At 65.9% G+C, this 26,267-nt stretch overlaps 1 protein-coding gene across 5 annotated transcripts; it reads left to right on the plus strand.

The window, feature by feature from the left end:
* Positions 1-6: 6 nt before the first annotated feature.
* On the plus strand, positions 7-23,879 carry FGFR1 (fibroblast growth factor receptor 1). 5 transcript variants are annotated; one of them, XM_068662246.1, is made up of 18 exons: positions 7-268; positions 5,698-5,909; positions 12,941-13,204; positions 14,059-14,142; positions 14,529-14,704; positions 15,911-16,034; positions 16,745-16,935; positions 18,218-18,362; positions 19,562-19,764; positions 20,194-20,339; positions 20,432-20,553; positions 20,671-20,781; positions 20,902-21,092; positions 21,231-21,353; positions 21,490-21,560; positions 21,677-21,814; positions 22,280-22,385; positions 22,469-23,879. In XM_068662246.1, exons 2-18 carry the CDS (start codon positions 5,819-5,821, stop codon positions 22,643-22,645), a joined length of 2,463 nt encoding a protein of 820 aa, XP_068518347.1. In that variant the 5' UTR covers positions 7-268; positions 5,698-5,818; the 3' UTR covers positions 22,646-23,879. The 5 variants fall into 5 exon arrangements, with proteins under 5 accessions (XP_068518347.1, XP_068518346.1, XP_068518345.1 ...); XM_068662245.1 differs by lacking the exon at positions 7-268 and adding an exon at positions 1,994-2,145; XM_068662244.1 differs by lacking the exon at positions 7-268 and having other exon boundaries at positions 19,562-19,758.
* The last annotated feature ends 2,388 nt before the right edge of the window (positions 23,880-26,267 follow it).

Raw genomic sequence — 26,267 nt, forward strand, 5'->3', positions numbered from 1 at the left:
GTGCCGGGGGAGCGGCTCAGTCCGGCGGCGGCGGGCGCACGGCGGGGACGCGGCGGCAGCGGCAGCGCAGCGCCAAGGGGCGGCCGTCGGGGCGGCCGCGGCTCCCGGGAGCGCCTCCCGCCGCCACCTCGGGGCCGGCCCCGCCATGGGGCGGCCGCTGTGAGCGCGGCGGCGGCGGGGCTGCGCCTCTCGCCCCGGCCGGGGCTCCCCTCCATTGTTCCCGGGAGCGGCGGGCACCGCGCCGCCGCCGCCGCCCCGAGGGGCTCCGGTGAGTTCGCGGGGGCGCGCACCGGCACCGGCAGCGCGGCGGGGGCGGGAGGGGGAGCGGGGCGGTGAGACCTCGCTTTGTGCCTGGAGGGGGGGGGGCGATCGGGACCGCGGCCCCTCCGCCGCGCTCCTCGCCCGCCGCCGGGCGGCTCGACGGGGACCCCGGCTCGGGGCACCGGGGGGGCTCGGCGAGCAGCGGCCGAGCTCTCGCTTGCGTGTCCGGTGCCCGTGCGCGGGGGGGGCTCCGCTTCGCCTCCGCTCGGCGCCCGCTGCTGGGGCCGGAGCTGGGCGCCGGGACCCCCCCCTGTTCTCCGCAGGCTCCGTGCCGGGCTCGGCGGCGCTGCCCGGGCCCCGTCCGCCAAAAGTTCGCGAGGGGGGAGCCCGGCGGCCCCCGGGAGGAGGTGGGAGAGGTGGGAGAGGAGCTGGGTTTTGTTTCGCCTGGGGCGCGAGGTGTCGGGGCGTTTCGGGAGAAGCCGCGCACGGAGGAGCTCCAAATCCGCGTTTTGGCTTTGTGCCGCCTCGGTGTGTCCGTGAGCCCCTCGAGGGGAGCTGGGGGGCTCGGAGCTGGGGGGCTCGGAGCTGGGGGGCTCGGAGCTGGGGGGCTCGCCGCGCCCTCCACCCAAATTCCTGCCCGGGGGTCGCTCCCGGAGGCGCGTGGCGGAGGCTCGGGGGGCGCGGCGGTGCCGTTACCGCCGGGTGCCCGCAGCCCACCGGGCACAGCCGGCGCTGGATGGGGCTGGCACAGCCCGGCCAGGGCACGGGGAGCGGGGCCGGGGGCCGGGGGCTGCGTGCCCGTTCCCGACGCGTTCAGGTTCCGCCGAGCAGCGCCGAAGCCGCCTCGCGATTTCCCCCCTGCGCCGGGTTGTTGGATAACTGCGCCGTGCCTCGCGGGCTGCGGCTGTGGCTGCCCTGCGGTGAATGTTTAAACCTTCACGGAGCGCCTCGGTAAAACTGCTGCCGTTGGTAGAACTGGCGGATTCGGAGCTTGCTGGTGTGTCGGGGTCCCAGATGGGATGAAATTGGGATCCGTGTCCGGCTGTGAGCAGGCAGAGGCTGTGGTTTGCTCTTGCTGGAGGTCTCGGGGTGCCTCCCAGCTCCCCAAATTGGTGCCGAGGAGCGGGGCTGTGGGCGGCCGTGACCCTGCCCAGCCCGGGGGTGCTGCGGGAGCAGGGGCGCGGACCCCGCACACCTCTCTGGCTAGCAGCCATTTTCCCCGCACGGGAGCACTTCCTCCCCTAATCTCTGTGGTGGCTGGCGTGCTCTGTTGCCTTCTTGTGTTGCTCAGAGAGGATTAAAACAAACGAGCACAGTCCTTGCCCCGGCGGGCTGAGGGCAGGAGCGGTGCCGGGCGCGGGGCTTCGCTGTGTGCGAGGCACCTGGCTGCTCCAGCTGGGCTGGGCAGGAGCCCAGGTCACTTTTGGGGGCAAACTGGAGCTCCCTGTTTATTTATCTGCCCAAAAATGTAAACTGAACTGGGAGCTGCTTTGCCTGCAGCCCCAGCTGGTTTCGCCCCGGTGCTGCGCTCTCCAGGCCCAGGCTGGATCGCAGATGCTCGCCCGCAATTTGGCTTTCTCCCCGTCGGGGACCTCCTGCTTCTGGGGATGAAGGCAAATGTGAGCAGTAGGGGATTCGTCTGCCGGAGAAGCGCGTGTCCTTCCGCTCCCAGCAGCTTTCCTGGGAGGAGCTGCGTGCAGGGAAGCCCCATCCAGCCCCAGCCTCTCGGGCAGGGGAACCGGCCCCTGCCTCCTCCAGAGGCTGCGGCTGCGTCCTGGGGTCCTCATCCTGGAGCTCTCCTCGGCACAGCAGGCAGCGGGACCAGCCCGGGGAGGTTTTTGGGCGCTGATGGATGCTCTGCAGATCTGAAAACCGAGCCCTGAGGTATGGGGCCCGGGGTTTGGGGATGCCGCTAAACCTGAGCTGGTTTTACAGAGATCTGGGGGTGAGGCTGGGCCTTTCCCCGTCCTTCCTGCCCCCTGTGCCAGACCCCTGATCACGGGGAACTCGGCGCTAGAGACACTCCTGGCAGGCTGTAATGCGTGTGGCTGGGAAGGGTTAACGCTGTATGTGTGCTGCACAGTTGGATATTTATTTTTCCAAGCATGCGTCTGCTTTAAGCATTACAGTTTTTCCCTGTAGTTACATTTGCAGTTGTGTTTGCTTTTTATTTCAGCAAATACTTGGTTCCCGACCTGAGGCCGGGGCAAGGAGTGCTGGGTGAGGGGAAGGTTCTCCGTGTCCCCTGGGAGCTTTGCCTTTGCCGTGCCCTTCTGTCCCAAGGGAGCTCGGAGGGGCTGCTAGCGCTGGGGCTCGGAGAAAAATATCAGTCTGTCTTCTTTGCGGCTGGGCACATGCAGCCTGCTCCCGGGGGGCGAGCTCGGGGAGTTTTGGGAGCCCCCAGCCCTGCTCCAACCCCAGGGTGCCCCAGCCGAGCGGCCACGCTCCTGCTTCTGGCACCTTGGATGCGTTCCCAGGGATGAGCCACGCGCCGGGAAGGGGCTTCCCCGCCACACTCAGCTCAGAAACGCTCATCGGAGCCGCTGACCGGCAGGGGAAGGGCCCTGCCTGTGCTGCGTGCGTGCCGACAGCTCAGCCTGACTCACGGCGTGGGAGAGCAGAGGGCGAAGGTCTGGCCCCCGGTCGCGCCGAGGACAGCAGATGCAGCAGGTTGCACGGGGCTGCTCCCCGGGGGCACGCGGGTGTGCAAAGGCTGGGCTGGGGCGCGGGGTAGGCGGGCACGGGGGTGTTCCTGCCGGCGCTCCTAAATAGCTCCGTGGGTGTAATGGCCAGCTGTAATTGCAGCCTGGGCAGGCAGGTCTCTAAGGGGCACTTAGCCCTGGTTCCTCTCGCTGCTTCCATTTTTAGTTGCTCGAATCCACCCCAAGCAGCAAATTGCAGCGTGCTGGGGCCGTGCGGGAGCGGGGAAGATGCTCTCCGAGGCTTGTGCCTGGAAGGAGCCAGGGACCCTCCCTGCCTGGGCTGCAGCCCTTCCGAGCAAGCGATTTCCTGTTGGGATTTATATAAAAGCTGTACAAACACGGAGCAGAGCCATGCCTTTGTCTGCGCAGGTAGGAGCCCTCTCCACTGCCCCGGCTCCTCGCACAGGGCCCCCGGCTCCCCTTCCACCGGCACCAACTCCTCGCTGCTCTCCAGTGTCCCCAGTAGAGCTGGGAGAGCCCCCGCTTTGTCCCCACGTGCAGGGCAGGTCCCTGTCCTGCTCCTCCGCTCTCCAACTGGGCCGTAGCTGCCGCCTGCCTCTGCTGGGAGCCGAGCACAGAGCTGAGCCCCCGCTCCCTGTGTCCTGGCACGCGGCTCCCTCCCCGTTCCCCCCGGGACTCTACCCTCCGTGGGGCAGCTCCTGGCCGCTGGGAGACCCGTGAGCAGTGGAAAGAGGCCGAGAGGCTGCTGCCGAGCCCCTGAATCAGCCGGCAGGGCCCTCTCCGAGGTGGATCTGGCGAAGGAAGGGCTTCGCTGTGTGCCGAGCCAGCACTGACTCACTTGTCAGGAACTGCCGCTCATCGAGGTACAGCGCGCCCCCCGCCCGCCCCTCGGCACCGAGCCGCCCGGGGGCCCACGCAGACGCTGCGCATTAGGGCATGTTCCGGGGAGCATGTGCTGTCGATAAACAAAACCGCTCAGAGACAGAAAATAATTTCCAGAAACACCGACGACTTTTTTTTTCCACCTCCCCCTTCCAAGCCCTGATAAATCGCTAACACTCAATCACGGCTCTGAAGCGCGCTGCCTGGCGCCCGGGAGTGCCGGGACTGGGAGATAATGCCGGCATTTGCTGCGTGCTGCTCTTCCCTGCCTGGCCTCATGTCAATATTTGGGGTCCCAAACGCTCCAGCACTGGTGAGGAAGGGGCAGCTGGAGCCCCCAAACCTGCTGGAGCTCTGTTTGAGCCCCCCAGGCAGCACCCAGTGTTAAACGTGGGTCTTTTGGGGACAGCAGGGGCAGCTGCCTGCCCCTGGGAGAGGCGACGCTTTGGGAAGGGGAGCGGTGACCCGGATACGGGGCTCGGTGCCGTCCCCACGCGCCTGCTCCCGGAGCGCCCGGCACCGCCGCCCCGGCCAGCGCAGCCGGGCTGGGGTTATGCAATTAGCGGGGCAGGGAGCTCGTGCGCGAGCCCTGCGGTGAAGCCCGGGGGAGCAATTACTGGCTGCTGGTGTCGGGACCTCGGTCGGAGGCTTTGCGGCGTCGCAGATGTTGTGGAGGATGGAGCGCGGGGCCTCGCGCGCGGCTCCCTGGGGAAGCAGGCGGCTGGCTGGGGACGGCCGAGGGCGTCCGGGCTCTGGCTCCAGCCGCACACCCCGAGCAGGGTTTGCTCCTGCTTCTTCCCACGTGGCTGAGGGAAGGACGGAGGGCAGGAGGGACGCGGGTGGAGGAGGCCACATCCCTTCGGCTCCGGCACAGCAGCCACCTGGAAGGGTTCCTCAGCGGAGGGAGCTCTGTGGGAGGTGGAGGGGCTGAGGTCTGTGGGGTTTGTGCCATGCCAAGGGTGCGTGGTGGCACAGGTAACACCGTGATTTGGTCTGGGTATGGGGAATTGCCCAGCAGGAGGTGTGCAGCGAGACCCCTCCTGTTTGGGGGCATCAGTGCGCAATGTGCCTCGCCTCCCTGCAGCGCTGACACCCCGAAAGGGCTTCGGGGGCACCCAGCTTGGGTTAACCACACCGGCACCTGCCGCGTCCCCGGGCTCGGCACGGTTCAGGAGCTGCCTGGGGTGCTTGTAGCAGAAGGTGCAGTGCAAACAAGGAGAGGCAGGCAGGCGTTTGCAAAAGTCCTGCCTGCAGGCATGCGTGCATGGGAGAGAGGTGGCCTGGCGTCCAGAGGAACACCTCTCCGGTCCCGCAGGACGTTCGGATCTTGAGACTTCTCCGTTCTGCATGTGGGCAGAGTTAAAACTGAAAGGCTTCTGCCAAGTCCTGGAGATCTGGCTGGAGTAAAGGGAGATTTTTTTTGTTGTTGTTGCAAAAATTTTACAGCATTTCGATCTGTATTAGACTTGCCTTTCTGGTGCCAACTATGTGAAGGAGAAGGAAGGGAGTCGAGCAGAACCCTCCCCTCTTTTAAACAGCCTTTGACAATTTCCCCCACCGTTCTGGGGAATTCTGCTTTACTCGGGGCTGCTTTGCCAGCAAGTTTGCTCTCAGCACATCAGCACGTTCGGTTTTTTGGTTGTTATTTTTTTCAGAAAAACCTAAATCTGCCGATCTGGGTTGCTGGAGGCTGCGGGGGGTCGGGGTGGCTCTGAAGGTCACCCCTGACGGGCTAGGGACACAAAGGGTGTCACTTGCCGTGGCGAGCACGTCCCAGCACGGTGTCCGTGGGGCTGTTGGTGGGGGCTGCCAAAGGGGCACTATGGGGTAGGGGCCGCGTGGCGTGGGGCTGCTCTGCGCCCTGTCCTGACTCTGCTTTCCTCCTCCGCAGCTTGCAGCAGCCGACGGCCCGGCGGAGACCCCCCCAGTGCCCCCGCCGGCCGAGCCACCCGGGGCCCCCATGGAGTGGGAGCTGCGGAGCCCAGTCGCCGAGCAGTAGCCGCAGCAGTGGGATGTTGACCTGGAGGTGCCTCATCCTTTGGGCTGTGCTGGTCACAGCCGCGCTCTCTGCTGCCAGGCCGGCCCCCACCCTGCCCGACCAAGGTAAGGCGAGCACAGCCGCCACGACGGCTCCTTCTTTGTGTTCCTCACGGGGTGATAAGATAGCTGCTATCTCTCCCCTGCCTTGCAAAAGAGGCAGAGGCTGGGCTGAGGGCCAGTGTGGGGCTGCTGCCCGCGGAGCCGCAGCGGGGGGCTGCCCGGTGCCCTGGGGCCAGGGGCTGGTGCCAGGAGGGCCGTGGTGAGCATCGCCTGCAAAGAGCGAGGTGCAGGGGTGTGAAAAGCCTGTGCACGCTTCCAGCATCACCCATGGGTGTCATAAACCAGGAGGGAAACGGTGGCGAAGCCAAACAAGGGTTTGGAGGAGGATGCAGCCCCTGGAGACCTGGCAGAGGCTGGGAGCTCGGGCTGCCCTCTCCAAAAGCAGCGGGGTTGTGGCCAGGGGCTGCAGGAACTCGCTCCTACGGCCCCACAAATCCCAGGCCCTGGTGGCACCTTGAGACACGGTGGATGGGGCTGCGAGGGTCACCGGGCCCCAGAGAGGGCCGGCCCCGCGCAGGGAGGACCGATAGCATTTCAAAGCCCGGCCTTCCCTTGGTGAGGCAGAGAATAAACAGACCAGCCACCGCCGCCCGGGACTTCTGACTGGCTGCCTTTTGGTTTTAATTACCCGAGAATGTCTGGGCTGTGGGGTACGGCTTTTCTTTTTAAGGCTCGCTCCTCCTTCCCCGCTCCTCCCACCCAAACCCCAAAATGCGGACGGACGCGGGGCTGCCCAGGAACAGCAGCGGTGCTCCCTTGGTGGCTTGGGACAAGAGCACCCACCCCATGGCAGCGGGCACACCAGAGAGCAAACCCTGCTTGGGCTGGGGCTGCAGGCTGCTGCCACCCCCGAGCGGTGCCTGGGCAGAGCATCGCTCACCAGCAGCCTTCCCCGAGGTTTTTCCACTGGCACGTTCGCCGCCTGTTTTTGTAAATAATGCGGCTGACAGCAGTAAACATGTTTTGCTCGGGAGGTTGCTTCTCCTGGAAGAGGTTTCCCGGCAGTGCCTGGGGGAGCGATGGCTCTGGGGGCTGTGTGGGTGCACAGCAGCTCCCGGGGCTCCGGGGAAAGCTGCCCGGGTGCTCGGGCCGAAGGCTGGTGTGAGCCGAGCTGGGTTTGGGGAGCCCCCAGGGAGCAGCGTCAGGCCAGTGGTGCTGGTGGTGGAGGAGAGGAGGGAGCTGGGCCCTCGCCAGCCCCACGGCAGGGCTGACAGTAACTGGGAGCGCTCCCCAGCACGGCTCCCAGCAGGGCGGCCCAATTAGTGCCACAGCAGGAGCCCGGCAGGGGCAGAGCCCGGCCCTTTGGCTCCGGAGCCGGCTGCCGGGAACAAAATGTTCCAGCCCGACACGCGCCTCCGCGCCGGGCCGCGAGGGAAAGGGCCGGGCCCAGGCCGGGCCCCTCAGCACCACCCGGAGCTTCACCTGAGAGGGAAGGCTCCGGGTCCGGCCCCGGGGGGTTTGGGGTCCCGTGGGGGCTGTGTGTGGGGTGCCTGCATCCCACCCCGGGGGTGGTACACCGTCCTTCCCCGCATCGCCCGGCGGCGGCTGCGGCCGCGCTCCCGTCCCCTCCGTGGCGGAGGCAGCAGCTTTTCCGGACTTTGTTCTGGATGTTTATGGGGTTTCAGTTTACTCCTGGTTTTGAGGCGGCTAAGCTCCCTTCCCGGGGAGCGAGTAATCCCCCGCGCTCGCTCGCGCAGGGCGAGCGGCCCCTGCCTTGGCTGCAGGGGGGGGGTTTCAAACCGCCGGCCCGCCTCCTCCTCGTGGCCTGGGGAGGGGGCTCGGAAAACCCTGCCTTTGTCAGGGACTCGCTGCCGTGATTGAAAAATCTGCAGCAAATAAAATATTAATGGGCACTTACTGCATTTTATAGTTGCCTAAATTTGGAGGTGGTAAAAAAAAAAAAGAAAGTTAAGGGAAAAAGCCAAGAAATTTCCATGAGCAACCTCCATCTCCCCGCCTCACAAAGCCAGTCTTTGTCTTCAGGTTAAACAGAAACCTGCAGAAAATTGCAGAGGGGATTTTTTTTTTCCCCCTCTCTCCTTGTCTGCTATTGTCCTCGCCGCTGTCGGGGCTTTTCCACCGCCCCGGGTCTGCCTCATCCCTGCGTGCAGGGGACGCCGGCGGCACGAAGCGCCCGAGCACGTCCCCGCGGGGAGCCGGGTGCTGCTGGACCCATTTGGGGAGCTCTGAGCCCCCTCCCCAGTCCCCTGGGGAGCTCCAAGCCCCCTCCCCAGTCCCCTGGTGCCCCATTTCCCAGTACAGATGCTGGCCCAGCTGGCTGCAGGCTTTATCCCCCCTCCCTGGGGCCCTGCTCCCAGCTGCAGGGCTTTGTTGTGGCCGCCTCGTCCCAGGGGGCTTGCTCTGGACCCAAAGGGGCAGAGCTGGGGGGGCTCGGAAACCTGCACCTCTGCTGAAGGTGGCAGCCCAGGATTGTTTCGGGAGCCTGGGGGGCCCGGCAGCCCCCACCTGCAGCCGTGATCCCACCGGCCGGGGGGGTCTGTCTGCCCTGGCCCCCCGTTGCTGCAGCCGCTCTGTCCCCGGGGCACGGCCGTGTCCGCTGGGGCATCACGCTGCTCCCTTCCCCTCCCAGCCTGTCGAGCAGGCATTGTTCCCCGCCTCCCGCCTTTCCACTCGGATGCTGTCACTCCAGCCCTTAATTGAGGAGGGAAAAAAAAAAAAAAAGAAATATGAGTCTTTGGGAAAGGCAGCAGCGCTCGGCCGGAGCCTGGGCTGCGGAGCTGCCCCGTGCCTTCCCCGTGTGCGTGGGGCTGGTGCTGTCCCCATGGGGTCTTGTTGTGCATGGGGTGTGCAAGGCGATCCTACAGCTCTGGGGGAGAGGAGTGGGGGCCCTGGCAAACCCCTTGCTTATTGCAAAAAGCCACAGGCATGTGTGCGGGTCCCTGGGGACATGCGGGACCCCCGGCTGCCCCAAGCTGCCACCCCACAGGCTGCTTGGCTCCTGGGGTGTCCAGGGGACAGGTGAGCATTCACCTTGGTGGCCTTGCAAGCTGCTGGCGTGCCCGGTACTGAAACACGGCTCCATGTCATGCTGCTGCACCTCACACTGCTGCGTTTCAGCGCTGGCTCAGCCACGCAGCGTGCCCGGGGCTGCGGCGATTCGCCTATGCTGCTGGAGAGCCGGGTGGGAGAGGGCACGGGTCAAAGCCCCGGAGGAGAAACCGGTCGTGGTTCTACGTGTGGGCATCTCCCCGCTCCCCAGGCAGAGGTGGCGGGACCCCAGGGCAGGGGTGAGGGGACCCCCAGCCCAGGGGATGCTGCGGGGGCCACTCGGCCACCTCTGTGCGCGCCCAGGGGCAGCTGCGGGGGCGAGCCGGGAGAGGCACTTTTTAAATAAGAAAGAAGCCAATCCCCACGTCCCGGTAAGCGCTTCCTGTTGGGATTAGCAGAGCTGTGGGGCATGTGTGTGCTTTTTCTTCAGGAAATACCTTCAGTGAGCCCTGGTGGGGTTTCCAGGGCAACCGGCGGCCGGACCCGCTGCTCGCGGCCATTCAGCCCGGATTGTTCCTGCGCCGCTTTGTTGGCCGCTTTATTGCGCTCGCTCTGGCAAACACAGCGGTCCGCGCGGTTTTGTCAGGGCTGAATGCAGAACTGCTCCATTCTGACGGCCCGGCCCTGGCGCGGGGCCATTTGCATGCAAAATCCTTCGGGGTTGGGGGGGAAGGAGGGCGGGCGAGCGGCCGGGCTGCGCTGGGAGCAGGGGGAAAGGTTAATCGGAGCCACCCCGGCGACCCGGCCCTGGCCGCAGCGGGGGCCATGCCTGGGGGAGCGGTGGCAGTTGTAGGAAGCCGGTGACACTCTCCATCTGGCTCGGTTCCATTTCAAAGCTGGGACAAGGCAACAAAACCGTCCCGGGCTCGTATCGAGACGAAGGCGCGTTCCTCCGGGGCCGGGGTCGCCGCTCTTTGCGTGGGATGTGGGGGCCCCCGCGGGCTGTGCGCGCTCCCTTCCCCTGCTGGATGGGGTGTGATGGGGCTCCCCCAGCCCCCTCTGCACCGGGAAGCACAGGATTCCTCCCCAGGCTGAAGAATTGAGGTTGAAAAGGGCATGGCGGAGAGTTCGAGTGTGCCAGATTTAACGTGCGCTGTGCTGGCTTCTCCAGGCCGGTGCAGTGGTGCTGGAGCTGGCGGTTTTCCCTTAAAACCCACAGCAAAAAGAAACACCACAACCAGAATCTCAGCTGAAGGTCCCATCCTCAGCCCTGTGGAGAGTGCCCACTCCTGGAGCTGCTCTGGGGGCTCCTTGGCATCCCTGGGACCCAAATTCCTCCTCTTCCTCGCGGTGCTGCCTGCAAGAGTCCCACGGGCACATGGGGCAGGTGTAGGATGGGAGAGCAGCACCAAGCTCTGCTTCCTGTGCTTGGCTCCCTCGCCAAGCAGCAACGGGACGGGACGGGCAAGAGCAGAGCCAAGCGTTTGTCTGGCCGATTGAGCTTTCGGTGCCGGGGCTTGCTTCGGGCTTGCTCGCACCCTGCTCAGAGCAGGCGGCGGCTCTCGGGGGGAGCTGCACCTGCTGGGTGTAAGTTACAGAAAAACGTCTGAAAGAGACGTCTCCGGCTGATGGAGCCCAGCGATCAAACGGGCTCCCCCTAATTAACGTAGGTGGGGGCAAGACGAGCCCTACCGAGGGCACCGTGCAGCCGGGCACCGCGCTGCCCTGCGCGTGGCCGTGTTCCTGCAGGGGCCGTGGCGGTGCCAGCCGGTCCCAGCGGGCTGCGGCACTGTCCGCCTGCCAGGGCCGCCCCGGCAGCCTCATTGTCCCGCTGCCGCCCGGGGGGGAGCTAACCTGGACATGCTCATTAGGCTGTGAATTGGTTTTCAGGCCGTTCCCACCATGCCGCGTTTTCCGCCTCCTCCCCGAGTGCCAGAGATGTGCTTTGGGTTACCGAAGGGCAGGATCCTGCCTTGCCCTCTGCCTCCCCTCTCCGCCGGGGCAGCGCCCCGTCCATCACACCCCTGCTGCTGCAGGGCCACCCCCGTGAGCCCCCCGAGCCCCAGCAGCAGGTGGGGGTCTCCAAGCTCTCCCCACCTCCAAAGAGCTTTTCCCTGCGAGCCCATCCATGGGTCTGGCCGGGAGGTGTTTGGGGGCTGCAGGAGTTCAGACCTGAGCCCAAAGCGGGCGTTGGATGGCATGAAACGAGGGACAGAGCTCTCCCGGTTTTGTTTTGGGTTTTTGTGGCTGTTTTTTGCTGGCTGACCTTGCCGTGTTTGGGAAGGTGACGGGGCAGGACGGGCAGTGTGGTGGTGTTGTGCCGTGCTCGGACACAGCCGGGGCAGAGCTGCTGCATTGTGTGTGCCGGGGGCTGCCTGTGACTAATCCTTTGAAACACAAATCAGAGCTGCAAGGAGTGCCCGTCCTGTGTGGCTGCGGGAGGGAAGCACAGGGAAAACGGGATGGTGAAAGCAAGGCTCGTCCCCCACCGGGGCTCCAGCAGCCTCCATCTCCCTGCTGCTGGACCCAGAGCCTGGCTTTTGGCCCTCTCGCCGTCGAGGAAAGCGCTGAACTCTTCCCCAGCAAGCTGCTTTCGTTTAGGTGCTCAGCACACAAGAGAAGCTCCCAAGCTGTTCCTAGAGGGTTTTCCCCTGCAGCCTCTCAGCTGTGCGAGGCCAGGAGGCAGAGCGCGGAGCCGGGCTCACTGAGTGAGGCGCTGGAAGCCCCAAACCTCGTTTGCAGCAGCAGGAGGGAGCAGAGCGGAGCAGAGCCTCCCCGTCGGGGCGATGGGCACCTGCTGGGCCGGCCCAGGAAGGTTTTGGCACGTCGGGGAGCTGGCAGCCAGGCAGCCCCAGGGGCTGCTACGAGGGAATCCCGGGATCAATGCACGGTCACAGTTGGAAGGGACCTCTGGAAGCCGTTCTGAACCTTGGCACTTGCAGGAGGTGTTCCCGAGGATTTGCTTTGGGGCTGCCTTGTGAAAAGGCTCTGTGCTGAGCCGGAGCGAGTGGAAGGGGACGGCTTTTGCTCTCAGCCAGCCTGAAGCCAGCCAGACACTGCCCAGGGAGTGGCGAGGACCGGGAAGATGCTGTAGGAACGCGGCTGCACCCACCCTGAACGTCGGTGCCTGTGGAAATAAATCGTGACAGAGATCTGCAAGAAAACCGGTGGTGCTGGCACTGGGAGGAAAGCCAGAGCTGCACCTGGCTGAGCCCTTCCTTGGGCCAGGAAATTGGACGAGATTGTTTGAAACCCGGACATCTGCGCCGAGCCCAGCACCTGGGGACCAACAGCTTTGTGCAGCGGCACCGCCGGGCGAGGGCAGCGCTGGGGGACACGGCCCCGTCTGCGACACCAGGGACAGGAGGGAGCAGCCCGCATAGCACCGGGATGGATGGGCAGGATTTTTGTGCTGCTGGCACGAACATCTCAGGACAGCTACAAGCCAGGAGCACCCCGCCGGCCCTCCTTGGCTGGAGCTCCCCTGGGCTGAGCTTTCCCAGCGCTGCTGCTCTCGCTGAGCCTCGCACCCCGCCTGCTGCCCCCCTAATTGACCCGGCCTTCTGCCCTTCCCCGAGGTGCTCTGACCGGGGCGGGGGTCCCTGCAGCATGGGGACCCCGGGGCCCGCTTCGCTGGCTGAGACCCCTCCTGGGCAGGGGGCACCCCGGGACCCGTGAGCAGCAGCGGGGCAGAGCCACCGGGGTTGGTCCCAGGTTGCCCATTTCTCCCCGTTTTAGATCCCTGCCCCAGCACGCTCCCTCCTCGAGGGACGGGGCCAGGCAGAGCCCGAGGGCGCTCGGTGGTTCTCAGCTCCCCGGCTGCCGCCTCGCCGTGCTGTGGGGCCCGGCGCTTGGTGCTGCTTCGGCCGCTTTCAGCCTCTGCCTCTGCTTCCCCCGTGCCCCCCAGGCTGCGTGGCCGCGCTCGGGGACGGCCGGCCCCGGGGCCAGCGGCAGCGTCCCAGCAGCGCATGTTGCCTGATTAACACAGCCCCTCAGCAGCTTGGTGTCCTTTTGTCTCTAGTTCTTTTCTCCTTCTTTTTTTTTTTTTTTTTCCCTTCTCTCCCTCTCTCCCCTAACTCCTCCAGTTCTGCCCAAAGCGAAAATCGAAGTGGAGTCCTACTCGGCCCACCCCGGGGACCTCCTCCAGCTGCGCTGCCGGCTGCGGGATGACGTCCAGAGCATCAACTGGGTGCGAGACGGCGTCCAGCTGGCCGAGAACAACCGGACGCGCATTACCGGGGAGGAGGTAGAGGTCAGGGACGCTGTGCCCGAGGACTCGGGGCTCTATGCCTGCATGACCAACAGCCCCTCGGGGAGCGAGACCACCTACTTCTCCGTGAACGTCTCAGGTTCGTAGCGGCGCAGGGAAGGGGCGGCCCAGGCGGAGCGAGGAGCGGAGGTGCCCGTGCGCAGGCGTTTGCATGCTCGCCGCCACGCGCAGGTTTGTTCGGTGGCGGCGCTGGCCGAGGGTCCCGGCCCCGCACCGACCCCGGTGGCACCGCGCTCCCCACGCATGGCACGGCCATGGAGCCTGGCTGAGGAGCTGGGAACTTGGTGCGAGGGCTCCCTGCCGTGCCCAGAGGCAGCCGGGGTTGTTGCGCCCACAGGGCACGGGGTGATGAGGATGGTGGTGCACGGAGAGCTCTGCGCAAGGGCCGGCACCGCCGGGTGTTGCTGCCGGCCCCGCGGGGCAGGGGGAGGCTGAGGCTCCCAGGGGGGAGCACGGATGGTGTCCGACGCCCCCGCTGCCCCTGCGAGCCCACGGGGTGCATGCGTGGGAACACGTGTGTTTGTCTGCATGGGCTGGCAGGGCTGCACGTCCCGCTGCCACAGCGAGCACGCGCTGGGCTCAGGCCGAGGGTCGCTTTGGTGGTGTTGAGGCACGATGCTGGAGGCGAACGCTGCGGGTCGGGAGGCGTCGGCTGAGCCTTGGGGGCTCAGCTGCCCCCTGGATGGATTGGTGGCACCAGGCGCGGTGCCTGGGGGCGCAGCATGGGGCGCTGCCTTCCTGAGCCCAAAATCAGCCTCGGGGGGCAAATTGTGCTTGGACAGCAGGCGCTGCTAGCCGGGACCCCGCTGGCTGTGCCACCAGGAGCCTCGCAGCTCCCCGCCGTGCCTCGGTGCTGCCCTGGTGTCGGGTCCCGTGCAGGAGGACGGGCAGGTCGGTGGGCGCACGCTCAGCCGGGCGTCTCTTCTCTTGCAGACGCGCTGCCCTCCGCGGAGGATGATGATGACGAAGACGATTCCTCCTCAGAGGAGAAGGAGGCCGATAACACCAAGCCCAACCGTACGTCTGCCGGAGGGGTTTGCCCCCAGGCTGCCCCGACCCTTCCTCCCCTCTGCCCTGAGTTTTTGGGTGGGGGCCAGGGGAAGTCGGGCACACACGTGGGCATCACGCAGGGACCCAGGAGAGGGTGGGCAGGGCCCTGCTGCAGCCCATGGCACCTGGAGTCAGAGAGGGCTCGATGGGGGACCCCTGGGTGCCCTGGGGTTGTGATGGGGAGGCTGCTGCTGCAGCCGGGCTGGGCATACGCCTTGCACCGTGTCCCCATCCTGCCCCGGCCATCCCCATTTTGAACCATGAGCAAACTCAGAGCTCCCCGTGCCCAAACCCCCGCCATCTGCCTGGTGCCCTGCGCCCACCGCGCTGAGCCCCCCGCTCTGGCTCCCCAGAGGCCGTAGCTCCCTACTGGACCTATCCCGAGAAGATGGAGAAGAAGCTCCACGCCGTCCCCGCCGCCAAGACGGTGAAGTTCAAGTGCCCGTCGGGCGGGACGCCCAACCCCACGCTGCGCTGGCTGAAGAACGGCAAGGAGTTCAAGCCCGACCACCGCATCGGGGGGTACAAGGTATGGGGCCGGGCTGGGGCAGCACCCACGGGTGGGTGTTTGTGCGGCTGCCCGGGCTCCATCCTGATGGGTCCGGGCTCCGCGAGCACCTCGAGGGGCCGGGCTGGGGGCTCGCTCTGGGGCGGCGCGGGGAGGAGGGGGAAGTGAATGGGCTCTGCAGCTTAAGAGGCACCGAGCCGCCTGTTTGTGCAGCCCCGGGCCTCCAGAGGGGCAGATGGGCCCCCTGACATTCCTGTTGCAGAACAGACCCACGGCAGTGACCTGCTTCTGGGTCATGTTTGCACCAGCATCAACCTTTGGGGGAGGGGGAAGGACGAAACCAGCCAGCCTTGGCCGGCCGCGCTAATCCCCCCGCGGAGCGTCCGCCCCGGGTGCTCCTCCTGCACCCAGGGCCACCTCCAGCCCCGGCACCCCCAGCTGCTGGGGGGCACCGTCCCTTCCCCATCCCTTCACTTTTCCATGGGGGCTGCTGCTCTGGCAGCCTCTGGCTGCTCCATTTGGTTTTGGAGCTGGGCTGCAGCTCGGGGTGCCAGTGAAGGCGGCTTCCCATGGGGCTGGGGAGGGGAAATGGGAGAGGTGGGGGGGATGCAGGGGCTCAGCGCTGCACCCCGGGGCAGCAGGTCCCTGTCTGTGTGAAGCAGCTCAGCTGGAAGCTGATGGCACGGTGCCCGGGGTGGCTGCTGGGGCCGAAGTGCTGGGCTGAGGGCATCACCAGGTCCCAGCTGAGGGAGGAACGTGGCAGCCCGGTGTGGGGCAGAGGCAGCCGGAGCCCAGGAGCGGCAGGGGATGGGTGCAGGGGGCTCGTCCCTGCGCCCCACGGCCAGGGGGGACCTGGGAGCGCTCACAGCCCTGCAGAGCCACCCGGGGACGGGCTGGGAGGAAAAATGCTCCATCAGCAGCACCCAGGACTCCCCGGGACGCACTGTGCCCTGCCCGCTGACCCCCATGGGGCAGAACAAAGCCGCTCTGTTCCCTCGGGGCGGGCGTCCCCATGCCCGGTGCGCTCAGCTCACAGCATCTGCTGCTGGGCTCCGCGGCGAGCCCGGCCCGGCACAGCTGGGAGCAATTACAGCCCCGCTGCAGGAGAGGGGAAAGGTGACCTCGGACCCAGATTTATGTCGTGCCGGGAGGCGGGGGCCGGGGGGCTGAGCCGGGTCTGATGCGTGCGCCCGGCGCCTCGCACCTAACGCCCCCCCCTGCCCCCAGGTCCGCTACGCCACCTGGAGCATCATCATGGACTCGGTGGTGCCGTCCGATAAGGGCAACTACACCTGCATCGTGGAGAACAAATACGGGAGCATCAACCACACCTACCAGCTGGATGTCGTGGGTGAGGATGGGCTGGGGGGGCACTGCCAGCGGTGCCACCGGTGGGCTCTGCTGCTCCGGGCGCTGCTCCCAAACCGTTCCCATCCCCACGGCCGCCCCTTGCCCGTCTCAGGGGGGTGCTGAGCCCTCCAGCCGCCTGTCCCCAGCACGGGACGGGGACACGGGGAGGGGAGGCGCGGGATGCCCCCTGGTGCAGAGCAGGCGAGGCGGAAGGATCACCCCGAACCGTTCTGGGGGTTTTTAATTGTGGTGGAAATAATTTCATAGACCAGACAGAAACTTTTTCTAATCGCCTTATTAGCCATAATTCCCAGCTGGGAAGGCTGGTCTGAGCAGTTCCACATGTGGAGCTGCTCTAAATGCCAGTAAATGAACCATTAAAAATGTGATTTAATTTGATTACACTGAGCAAACTGAAGGGAACAGTCAGCGAGGTGAACAAAGGGGTTTGTTAATGCTGACTCACCACAGTGGCAGCCGCTTTGTTAACGGCCGGGGCCCTCGTTAGGTTTGTTTGACCTCTGACCCCCCAATAGGTAGCCAAGTCCCCGCACCGGGGTGTCACCTCCCGGGACGTCACCTGTCCCCGGGCCTGGGGCTGCGGGAGGAGACCCCCAGGGACAGGGGATATCACGGCCCCCCCATCCCCAAGTGGGGTCCCCACACGGGGTGCCCCGTGGTGAGGTGGCCCCGTCCCTCCGGCCCCTGCAGAGCGCTCCCCGCACCGGCCCATCCTGCAGGCAGGGCTCCCTGCCAACAAGACGGTGGCCCTGGGCAGCAACGTGGAGTTTGTCTGCAAGGTCTACAGCGACCCCCAGCCCCACATCCAGTGGCTGAAGCACATCGAGGTCAACGGCAGCAAGATCGGCCCCGACAACTTGCCCTACGTGCAGATCCTGAAGGTAAAGCCGCACCCCGGGCTGCCCCCGCCCAGCTCCCTGCAGGGTCCCCCTGGGCACAGCCGGGGGTCCCACAGAGCCGGGGACCCTTCCAGGTGGCACCGAGGCAGCCGGAGCCCCAGCGCCACCCCCAGCCCTGTGTGCTGCGCTCCAGGGGTGGGAGGTGGGCAGGGGGCAGGGAGGGCAGCGTGCAGGGGGGGCATTAAGCCTTGTGGTGCCCCGAAGGTGCACGCTGGGGGGCTGGGGGGGTCCTAGCAGCCAGCATGGGGGTGGATGGCTGCGCCCTGCTCCATCCAGGCAGGAGCAGCACCCTCCGTGCACCAGCCGCTCAGCACCCTGGGGGGCTCGCCTCTCCCCATCCTCACCCCGGACCCCAGGGCACGCAGCTGTCCCTTCCCATGCCCCTGGAGGCGATGCAGCAGGGAGCAGCGCTGCGGTCCCTCGCCTGCTGCTGCCCCCACTGTGCCCCCCAGCCCTGCTGCCCGTGGTGGTGCCGGCTGGGGGCAGCCCCCCCCTCGCCGTGCCGGCGGAGCGGGCGCCGCGAGTTTTGACGCCGTCGATGTGACTCCTCTGTTGTTGGTCTGTTCCAGCACTCGGGAATTAATAGCTCTGATGCGGAGGTGCTGACCCTGTATAATGTGACAGAGGCGGAGAGCGGGGAGTATGTTTGTAAGGTTTCCAATTATATTGGCGAGGCCAACCAGTCTGCGTGGCTCACTGTCACCAGACCTCTGGCGAAAGGTAATCGGAAGGACGCCCAGTGGGAGGCTTCCTTGGACAGTCCGTCCCCAGCGGTGGAGAACAAAACTCTGGGCTCTCTTGTTTCTGCTGTATTTCTGGTGCAAAAAGCCATGGAAAAATACCCAGCGAGGCCGGCTAGGTTCTGTGCTCTGTCCTCCCCCCCCCTCCGTGTGCTTCCCACCCCACTGCGCAGCCACCGGAGCCGTGCCGGGTGTGTGCCCTCCCTCCTGTCTCCGTCCTCGTGCCCCCCCCCGTCCTGAGGCTCAGCCAGCCGGCTCTCCCTGAGCTCTATTTTTCCATGTAGCCCATTGCCAGCATGTTCAGATGGGCAGGACACTCAGTTTGGTGAAGGGTTTTAACCGGCATCTCCGTAGGGCCGCTGGATGAGTGGTCATCCTGAGGGTCTCTGTAACAGGGCTGCAGTGGTCTCTGTCTGCTCCCGGGGGTCTGGCAAATGAGACTGAGCTCCCTCCTCTCTGGCCCGCTTCCCAGAAGATCTCATGTCGTTTGCTTCTCCGTTTTTTGCTTCCATTTTTCCTTCTAGACGGCTGGCGTTAACACGACAGACAAAGAAATGGAAGTCCTTCACTTAAGGAATGTCTCTTTTGAGGATGCTGGGGAGTATACATGTTTGGCGGGTAATTCTATTGGGATCTCCCATCACTCTGCATGGTTGACAGTTCTCGAAGGTATATACTCCTTTTCCTGTCCCTTTCCTCCCTCGTTTCCACGCGTTGTATGCATTGCGGCCGGGGGCAGGGCGCTTCCCCGGCGGGTAGGGAAGGGGTGCGCAGCCCCCCCCCCAGCAATGCATACCCGGCTGCTTTTAACCCAGGTTGGACCCGGGGCCAGGCCAGCATCCCAGGCACACGCCGGCAGCGGGGGGCTTTGGGGGGGCTGGGGGTGCTGCCCGGCTGCGTGTGCCCCCGAGGAGCTGGCCTTGCCCCGCGGGGTGGGAGCGCACCGGGGCTGTCGCTGTGCTGCGCTCCGGGCGCATCGATGCTGCTCCTGCCCATCGATGCTGCCCGGCCCCACGGCTGATAACAGCAGCCAGGGAAAGGTTTTTGGGGTGCTGCCTGCTCCTCGCTTGCCAGCCAAAAACTTTCCCCGTTATCAGCCGCCGCTTGGCGTGCTCGGAGGTGGTGGCTGCAGGGACAGGAGGTTTCCGCTCTTCGCCTCTCTCTGAGGCTCTGTTCTCTGGGGGTCAGGTTGGGGGTGCTGTGGGGGGGGGGGTACAGCAGCTCCCCCACTGTTGATTGTGGTTTGTGGCTGCCCCGAGCCACTCCTGGCACCGCTGCCTCCTGTGCCACCGGCAGCCACCAGCACGGGGTCTGCACCGTGGCACGCGGGGCTGGGACCCCTCCCCAGCAGCCCGGGGTCCCGGCAGGCTGCTGCTGCTGGCGGCGCTTCTGGCTGCTCCGCTTGAGCTGCCCCAGTGTTCCCAGTAACACCCGGACCCCCCCAGAGCTGGCAGTGCTGCATGGCCCCCTCCACCCCGCCGTATCCCTGGGGGATGCCCACAGCTCAGCAGCGGGGCAGGGACCCCAGGGGGCGATGCAGGGAGCATCCCCCACGCACACCCATGGGTGAGCTCAGCCGTGCGGTGCCACCAGCACCACCCCACCCCATATGGAGCGGGGACAGGCACCGTGCCCCCACTTCACACCTCTCATTTAACCCATCCCAAGGCCCCATCCTGCCTCCCCCCACCCCAGGTGCCTGCCTGCGGATGCAGCGCACGGCCCAGGGGTCCCCATGCAGCCTTCCCACAGCCTCCCCGCTCCCCGCTGCGCCCCAGGCAGGGCTGACCCCGAGCGAGGATTGGGGCCGGGGTGTCCCCAGCACCGCGGGGTGGGCTCCTGCTAACGCCCTCCCCGTGCCGACCCAGCTATCGAGGACACGCCGGCCATGATGACGTCCCCCCTGTACCTGGAGATCATCATCTACTGCACGGGTGCCTTCCTCATCTCCTGCATGGTGGTGACCGTCATCATCTACAAGATGAAGAGCACCACCAAGAAGACGGACTTCAACAGCCAGCTGGCCGTGCACAAGCTGGCCAAGAGCATCCCGCTGCGCAGACAGGTAACAGAAAGTAGAGAGGGGGTTTGTTTGCACCTACTGCTCCCCCAGAGCCTTTTTCCCTGGATTAGGGTGGGGGGGACCAGGGCCACCCCTCACCCACGGCACGGTGCGGGGTGGGGGCCGTAGTGCGGAGGGCCAGAAGGATTTATGGCCACCCAGTGTTTGGGGCAGAAGAGCCTGTTGTACCCACCGAGGAGACGGGAGGCCCCCCAGGCTGTGCATTTCGTGGTATCAGCAAGCAGGAAATTAATTAAAAATAATTTAGTTGCGCTCCGACTGGAAGCAGCACTGCAGGGGCCCCGTGCCCGCAGACAGCATCGGGGATCCGGGCAGGACCGGGGGGGCGAAGGGCCCCGGTCAGCGCCTTCCCCCCGGCGGGGGCGGCCGGCCGCGGCCCCAGGCACCACGAGAAGGTAACCCACGGCCCCGCTGCAGGTGTCGGCCGACTCCAGCTCCTCCATGAACTCGGGCGTGATGCTGGTGCGGCCCTCGCGCCTCTCCTCCAGCGGCACCCCCATGCTGGCCGGCGTCTCCGAGTACGAGCTCCCCGAGGACCCGCGCTGGGAGCTGCCCCGGGACAGGTGAGGGCACTGCGGGGTGGGAGCGGGGCCGGGTGCCGTCCCGCTGTCCTTCCCCTGGCGTCAGGCCGTCCGTCTGTCCGTCCTCCTGGCAGGCTGATCCTGGGCAAGCCCCTGGGAGAGGGGTGCTTCGGGCAGGTGGTGCTGGCCGAGGCCATCGGCCTCGACAAGGACAAGCCAAACCGCGTCACCAAAGTGGCCGTGAAGATGCTCAAGTGTAAGTGGTGCTGGGAGCCTGGGGGGGGGCCCTGCACGGTGCCTGGGGCCGGGGGAGCACGGTGTGGGGGGGACCCCAGCCTGGCCCCCGCCCCGACCGGCGCCTCTGCTGCTGCAGCCGACGCCACGGAGAAGGATTTGTCCGACCTCATCTCCGAGATGGAGATGATGAAGATGATCGGCAAGCACAAGAACATCATCAACCTGCTGGGGGCCTGCACGCAGGACGGTGAGCGCCTGGGCGGGGAGGGGGCGTCCCGGCTGCCATGGGTGGGGGGCGAGGACAGCCCCCGGGGGCTGAGCAGGGGCTGGGGTCCCGCTCAGCGCCACCCGGCCCCGCTGCCCCCAGGTCCCCTCTATGTCATCGTGGAGTACGCCAGCAAGGGCAACCTGCGCGAGTACCTGCAGGCGCGGCGCCCCCCCGGCATGGAGTACTGCTACAACCCCGCCCGCGTGCCCGAGGAGCAGCTCTCCTTCAAGGACCTGGTGTCCTGCGCCTACCAGGTGGCGCGGGGCATGGAGTACCTGGCCTCCAAAAAGGTGAGAGCCCCCCGCTGAGTCCTGGATGGGGGGACCCCAGTGGCCGGGCTGTGGGAAGGGGCTGTGAGCCCCCCTTTGCCATGGGGTGGGGGGGTGCTGGGGTTTTGGGACCGGCTCACGGCCCCGCGCTCTGCCCAGTGCATCCACAGGGACCTGGCGGCCAGGAACGTCCTGGTGACCGAGGACAACGTGATGAAGATCGCTGACTTCGGGCTGGCCCGTGACATCCACCACATCGATTACTACAAGAAGACGACAAATGTGAGTGCCACGGGCAGGGGGCTTTGTGGAAGGGGGGGGCAGCGCTCGGAGAGCCCAGTCAGGTTCCCAGTTATCCCCTCCGGATCCTCGGGCTGCCCTGGGGCTCGGTGCTGACGGGGGATTTGCTTCTCCCCAGGGTCGCCTGCCAGTGAAGTGGATGGCCCCGGAGGCCCTGTTTGACCGCATATACACTCATCAGAGCGATGTGTGAGTACCCAGGGCACGGCCCGGCACCAAACAACCCGAATTCTGGGCACGCACCCGAATTTCTCCGGTGTGGCCCCCGCTGGGTGCAGCGGGCTGAGGCTGTGCTCGCCCGGCAGGTGGTCCTTCGGCGTGCTGCTCTGGGAGATCTTCACGCTGGGCGGCTCGCCCTACCCCGGCGTGCCGGTGGAGGAGCTCTTCAAGCTGCTGAAGGAAGGCCACAGGATGGACAAGCCCAGCAATTGCACCAACGAGCTGTGAGTGCCGTGCCGGGCTGGGGGACGGGGGGTGGCCCCCAATGCACCCCCTGCAGACCTCAGGCAAACCTCGTGCTCCCGTCCCGGAGTGCAGGCAGGTGCACGCCGGGGAAGGCAGATGTTCAGAGTTACTTTTCCAGCAGTTCCCGGCCCCGTGAAAACATCAGCTCAATCTGTTTGCAATAATCAACATCTTCCCCTGGTACTGCTCAGCAGGAGCGAATCCCAGAATGACCCCAGAGCAGGGACCAGCTGAGTTTAGGTTAGGTCCTACCAAAACAGCCCCGTGTCCTTCCCCGTGCCCACAGCGGGGGCTTTCCCCTCCTCCCACACAGGAGATGAGCACAGAACAGCACAAAATCCCCCCAAATCCCACCTCTGCTGGCTGACGGTGCCAGCCCACGGTGCAGAGCTCCCCGTGCGCCCGCGGGACCCGGCTCAGCTCTCGCCCCTTGGCCCCCCCAGGTACATGATGATGCGGGACTGCTGGCACGCCGTCCCCTCGCAGCGCCCCACCTTCAAGCAGCTGGTGGAGGACCTGGACAGGATCGTGGCCATGACCTCCAACCAGGTAGGGGACCCCCCGTGCGCCCACCCCATCCGGGACCCCCTCCCGGTGCTGCACCGTCCCCGCCTGAGCCCCGTCCCTTGCAGGAGTACCTGGACCTCTCGGTGCCACTGGACCAGTACTCGCCCGGCTTCCCGGACACCCGCAGCTCCACCTGCTCCTCGGGGGAGGACTCTGTGTTTTCTCACGACCCTCTGCCGGACGAGCCGTGCCTTCCCAAGTACCCCCCCCAGCACACCAACGGCGGACTGAAGCGACACTGAGGCTGGCACGGCCAGCGAGGGACCGGACGCCCGCGGGTGCCGCGGTGCCGGGGGGGTGCCGCCGCGGGGCCCGGCCGTGCCGAGCTGCGAGAGGGGCCTCGGAGGCACGGCCGCAGCATCCCGGCACCAGAACCACCCACGTCTCCTGCCAGCTCCTCCTGCCGCCTCCGCTGGGAACTCTGCAGCCCACAGGCTTCGCTCGGTGTTTTGGGTGTCGGGTGTTTCCTTTCCTTTCACCTCCTCCGTGAGCTCTGCGCTTCGATCTCTCCACTTGGTTAAGCCCAAATCCTCCCCGGGGGCCAGCGCCCTGCTGGGACGTGGTGTCCCGGGGGGAAACGGGGAGCCCAGGGGGGTGATCCCCGACCACGCAGGGGTCCCACGGCACGGCCTCGGGTGCGCGGTGCTCTGAGGCTGCCCCCGGTGACCAAACCCCCGGGACCTCGGAGGGGGGACCCAGCGCGGGCTCAGCACCGGCGGCAGAGGCAGCCGACGGCCGGTGCTGGGAACAAAAGTCCTGTGTACATAGCTAAAAATATGTATAAATATGAATATATATTTACATGTCTTTTTAAAAGGGTTGTTACCAGAGATATACCAGTTTGGTAGTAAGGTACTAGTGGCTGGTAGATATCAGTTGCTATAAAAAAAAAAAAAAATCATATATTTTGCTACTTTTGCTGTTTTTATTTTTTTAAATTATGTTCTAAACCTATTTCAGTTTAGGTCCCTCAATAAGAATTGCTGCTGCTGCTTCAGTTTTATATGGGGTTGTATTCAACAGTAATAATGATGTGTCGATGCCTTTTGGGAGCACGTTGTCATGGTGTAAATGGCCTTTCCTCCCCCCTGGCTCCCGGGGTCTCCGGCGCTGCTGGGCCGGCTGCAGCCCCCCAACACCAGGGCGCTGGCACAGCACGGCCCCCGCTCCCGGGCAGCCCCCGCTCCTGGGCCATGCCCTCCTGTGCCTTACCGGCGCCGCGGGGAGCGTCCTGGTGCCGGGCAGCCCTCCCCGGGCCCTGCCCTGCCCGGCGGTGCCGGTGCCGGTGCCCAGCCCGCGGAGCTGCCCGGCGGTGCCTTGGTGGGGGCGCGCGTCCCCGTCCCTCCCCGGCACGGCAGAGCCAGGGCGCTGTTACTTGAAAAGTTTTATTTTGCCTTTGTATGGAGAAATATTATTTGTTGTAAACTCTTCTGTAATGAATCTGGAATTCTTGTAATTATTAAAGACTTTAACCAAGCCGCGCCGGAGCCCAGTTTTGCCAGTTCCGCATGCGGCCGGGTCCTGGCCCCCGGTGCTGGGAGACGCCGCGGGCCCTCGGCTCCTCCGGGCTGCCCGTTTGGGCAGGAGGAGTTCAAAGGCTGCGAGGAATGCGGGCTGCTCTGCTGGGAGCTGTTTTTCCTGACCCCAAAATTCCCCGTACCAATTCCACCCCGTTCAGCAACCTTTGCCTCCTCTCCGCCACCAGCGCGCGGTGCCCATGACGGCGGCGGCGTCACCCCCACGTGTTTCCCACCCCCAGGCTGGACCCCCCCGGCCGTTCCCCCCCGCGGCCGCTCCATCCCCGGGCAGGGAGCCCCTTCCCAGAGCAGGGGGGGCTCGGCCGGGGGCGCAGCCAGATGTTCTGGCAGCCGCGTGCGCGCCGCCGTCCTCGCCAAAAGCTCGGCGCGCGAGGCCAGCTGGGCTCCAGCCTCCAGCACTGGGGATGACCCAGGGACCCTTAACCCCCTCCCCGCCACCCATCGGGAGCTGCTCCCCGCGAGGAAGAGGAGGCTGAGCAGCTGGGAGGCTCTTTGGAGGCCGGGGGGGGACAGGTTTGTGTTTTTGGGCCCCCCCTGCCCGGAGGTGCCAGGGATGTCTCCAGCTGGGCGGCCGCGCGCAGCCCTCCCTCCGCCCTGACGTCAGCCCCGGGTCGCTCCCTGCACTTTTTTCGTCTTCTCCTCCTCCTCCCAGCATGGATCCGGTGCCAGCTCCAGGCCGTTTGCCTTCAGCTGTGAGCTGCTGCCCGCAGAAACTGCACCGGCCCTGGGAAAGGAACCGGGGAGCACCGGGCGGTTACGGGCAGCACCGGTAGTCCTGGGGGGGATGTGGTGGGGGGGTCCCCAGGGCTGGCAGCGTGGCTGGGACCTGACTCACCCACCGCGAGGGCGAGGGGCTCGCAGCCCCTCTCCTTAGCCAGGAAATGGTTAAGGCTGCAGGCTCGCGGTGCTCCCTGTCTCCCCGGCCCTTTTAAAAGCATCTGCTTGTTGCTATTTCCATGTGTAAATTAAATCGATCAGCTGCGCTCTCGCCCCCTCCCCTCCTAAATTAAGTAGGGCTTTTAATCAAGTGATTTATGTTGAATTCGCAGCCCTAGATTAAACTCGCAGCCCAGGCAGGCAGCGGCGGGGGGAGCGGGGCTGGGGGCATCCATAAATCACCGCTCTCCTTGGGACCGGCTTGGCAAGGCGGCGGGGAGAGATGGAGCTCGTGTTTACATCATCAGAAACTGCTGCTATCACAATCTTCTGCTCATTTCCTGGGGTTACCAGGAGGGCAATTAAATATGATAATAAGCAGAGCGACTCCAGCAGCGCCGCTGGTGCCTGCCCTCACACCGCAGGTTTGGGGGTTCGGGGGTTTCTGGGTGGGCACGGGGCAGCACCCGGGGCAGGGGAATTCTGCAATTCTGCCCCTCTGCCCTTCCTGGGAGCATCCCCTTCGAGCTCGGGGACACCACAACACCCCGACCCCGAGATGGGGACACCCAGACCCCAAACCCCATCCCACACCCTGAGCACGTGGCCGGCGGCACCGGGCACTGGTGGCCACCGAGCACCTCACCCGTGGCCACACTTTTGGCTCCTGCAGCATCCTTTGTGTCTCCCACTCCTTGCCTTCCTCCTCCTCTCCTTTTAAAGCCCTCCGGCTGCGCAGCACCGAGACAATCTCTTGGCCCCGGCCCAGGCTCTGGCTGCTCGGCTGGGCTGGGAGCTGGGCTTTGTCTGGCTGCCAGCGCTGTCAGGAGCCTTCCTCGCCATCCCACCTCGCTGCTCCGGGTGTGCAGGGCCGGGAGCGGGGCTGGGGGCTGGGAGCAGGGCTGGGGGCGTCCCGGGCAGGGCTTTGCCTGCTCCCACCCCATGCCAAGCACAGGAGCATCCCGCGGCACCGGGGGCAGCTCCCCAGCCATAAATTATTTCCCTGGGAGGAAATAACCCCCAACCCCAGGGGCGGCCGAGCAGAGGAAATGGGGTGGAAGCTCCAGAGCCCTGGGCAGGGCTGGGGGCTGGCGGGGGAGCCCCTTCCCCCTCCTCCTGCATCCCCACGGGACAGGCGCTTGTGCGGGAGCACCGAGGGCAGGGGATGGGGTCTGGATGCGGCCGCTGGCACCCCGGGCTCTGCGCCCCAGCGCCAGCCCCAATCCCGGGTGGGTGTGAGGGGTGTGAGCCCCCCAGCCCTGCTGGAGCCCCCCGCCTTAGCAGGATTTCGGCAGGGCGCTCGGCGGGGCTGTCCTGCTGCCCATCACCTCCCTGACAGCGCACACCAGCCCCTGTCAAACACCGCGGCTCGGCTTGATTTCATCCCAACAAACCTGGGGCTGCGAACCCAGGCAGCTGCGGATCCTTCCCGCTCCCGTCAAAGCCCTGC

This window comes from Anas acuta, chromosome 27 (assembly GCF_963932015.1).
Source record: "Anas acuta chromosome 27, bAnaAcu1.1, whole genome shotgun sequence".
NCBI lineage: Eukaryota > Metazoa > Chordata > Aves > Anseriformes > Anatidae > Anas > Anas acuta.

Excerpts from the sequence above, each read along its gene's own strand:
- FGFR1 (XM_068662245.1), top strand. The coding sequence starts at position 2,114 with ATGCTCTGCAGATCTGAAAACCGAGCCCTGAG. Across the intron at positions 20,340-20,431 it reads TGGGAGCTGCCCCGGGACAG|GCTGATCCTGGGCAAGCCCC; the intron begins GTGAGGGCACTG and ends TCCTCCTGGCAG. Across the intron at positions 20,554-20,670 it reads GGCCGTGAAGATGCTCAAGT|CCGACGCCACGGAGAAGGAT; the intron begins GTAAGTGGTGCT and ends CTGCTGCTGCAG.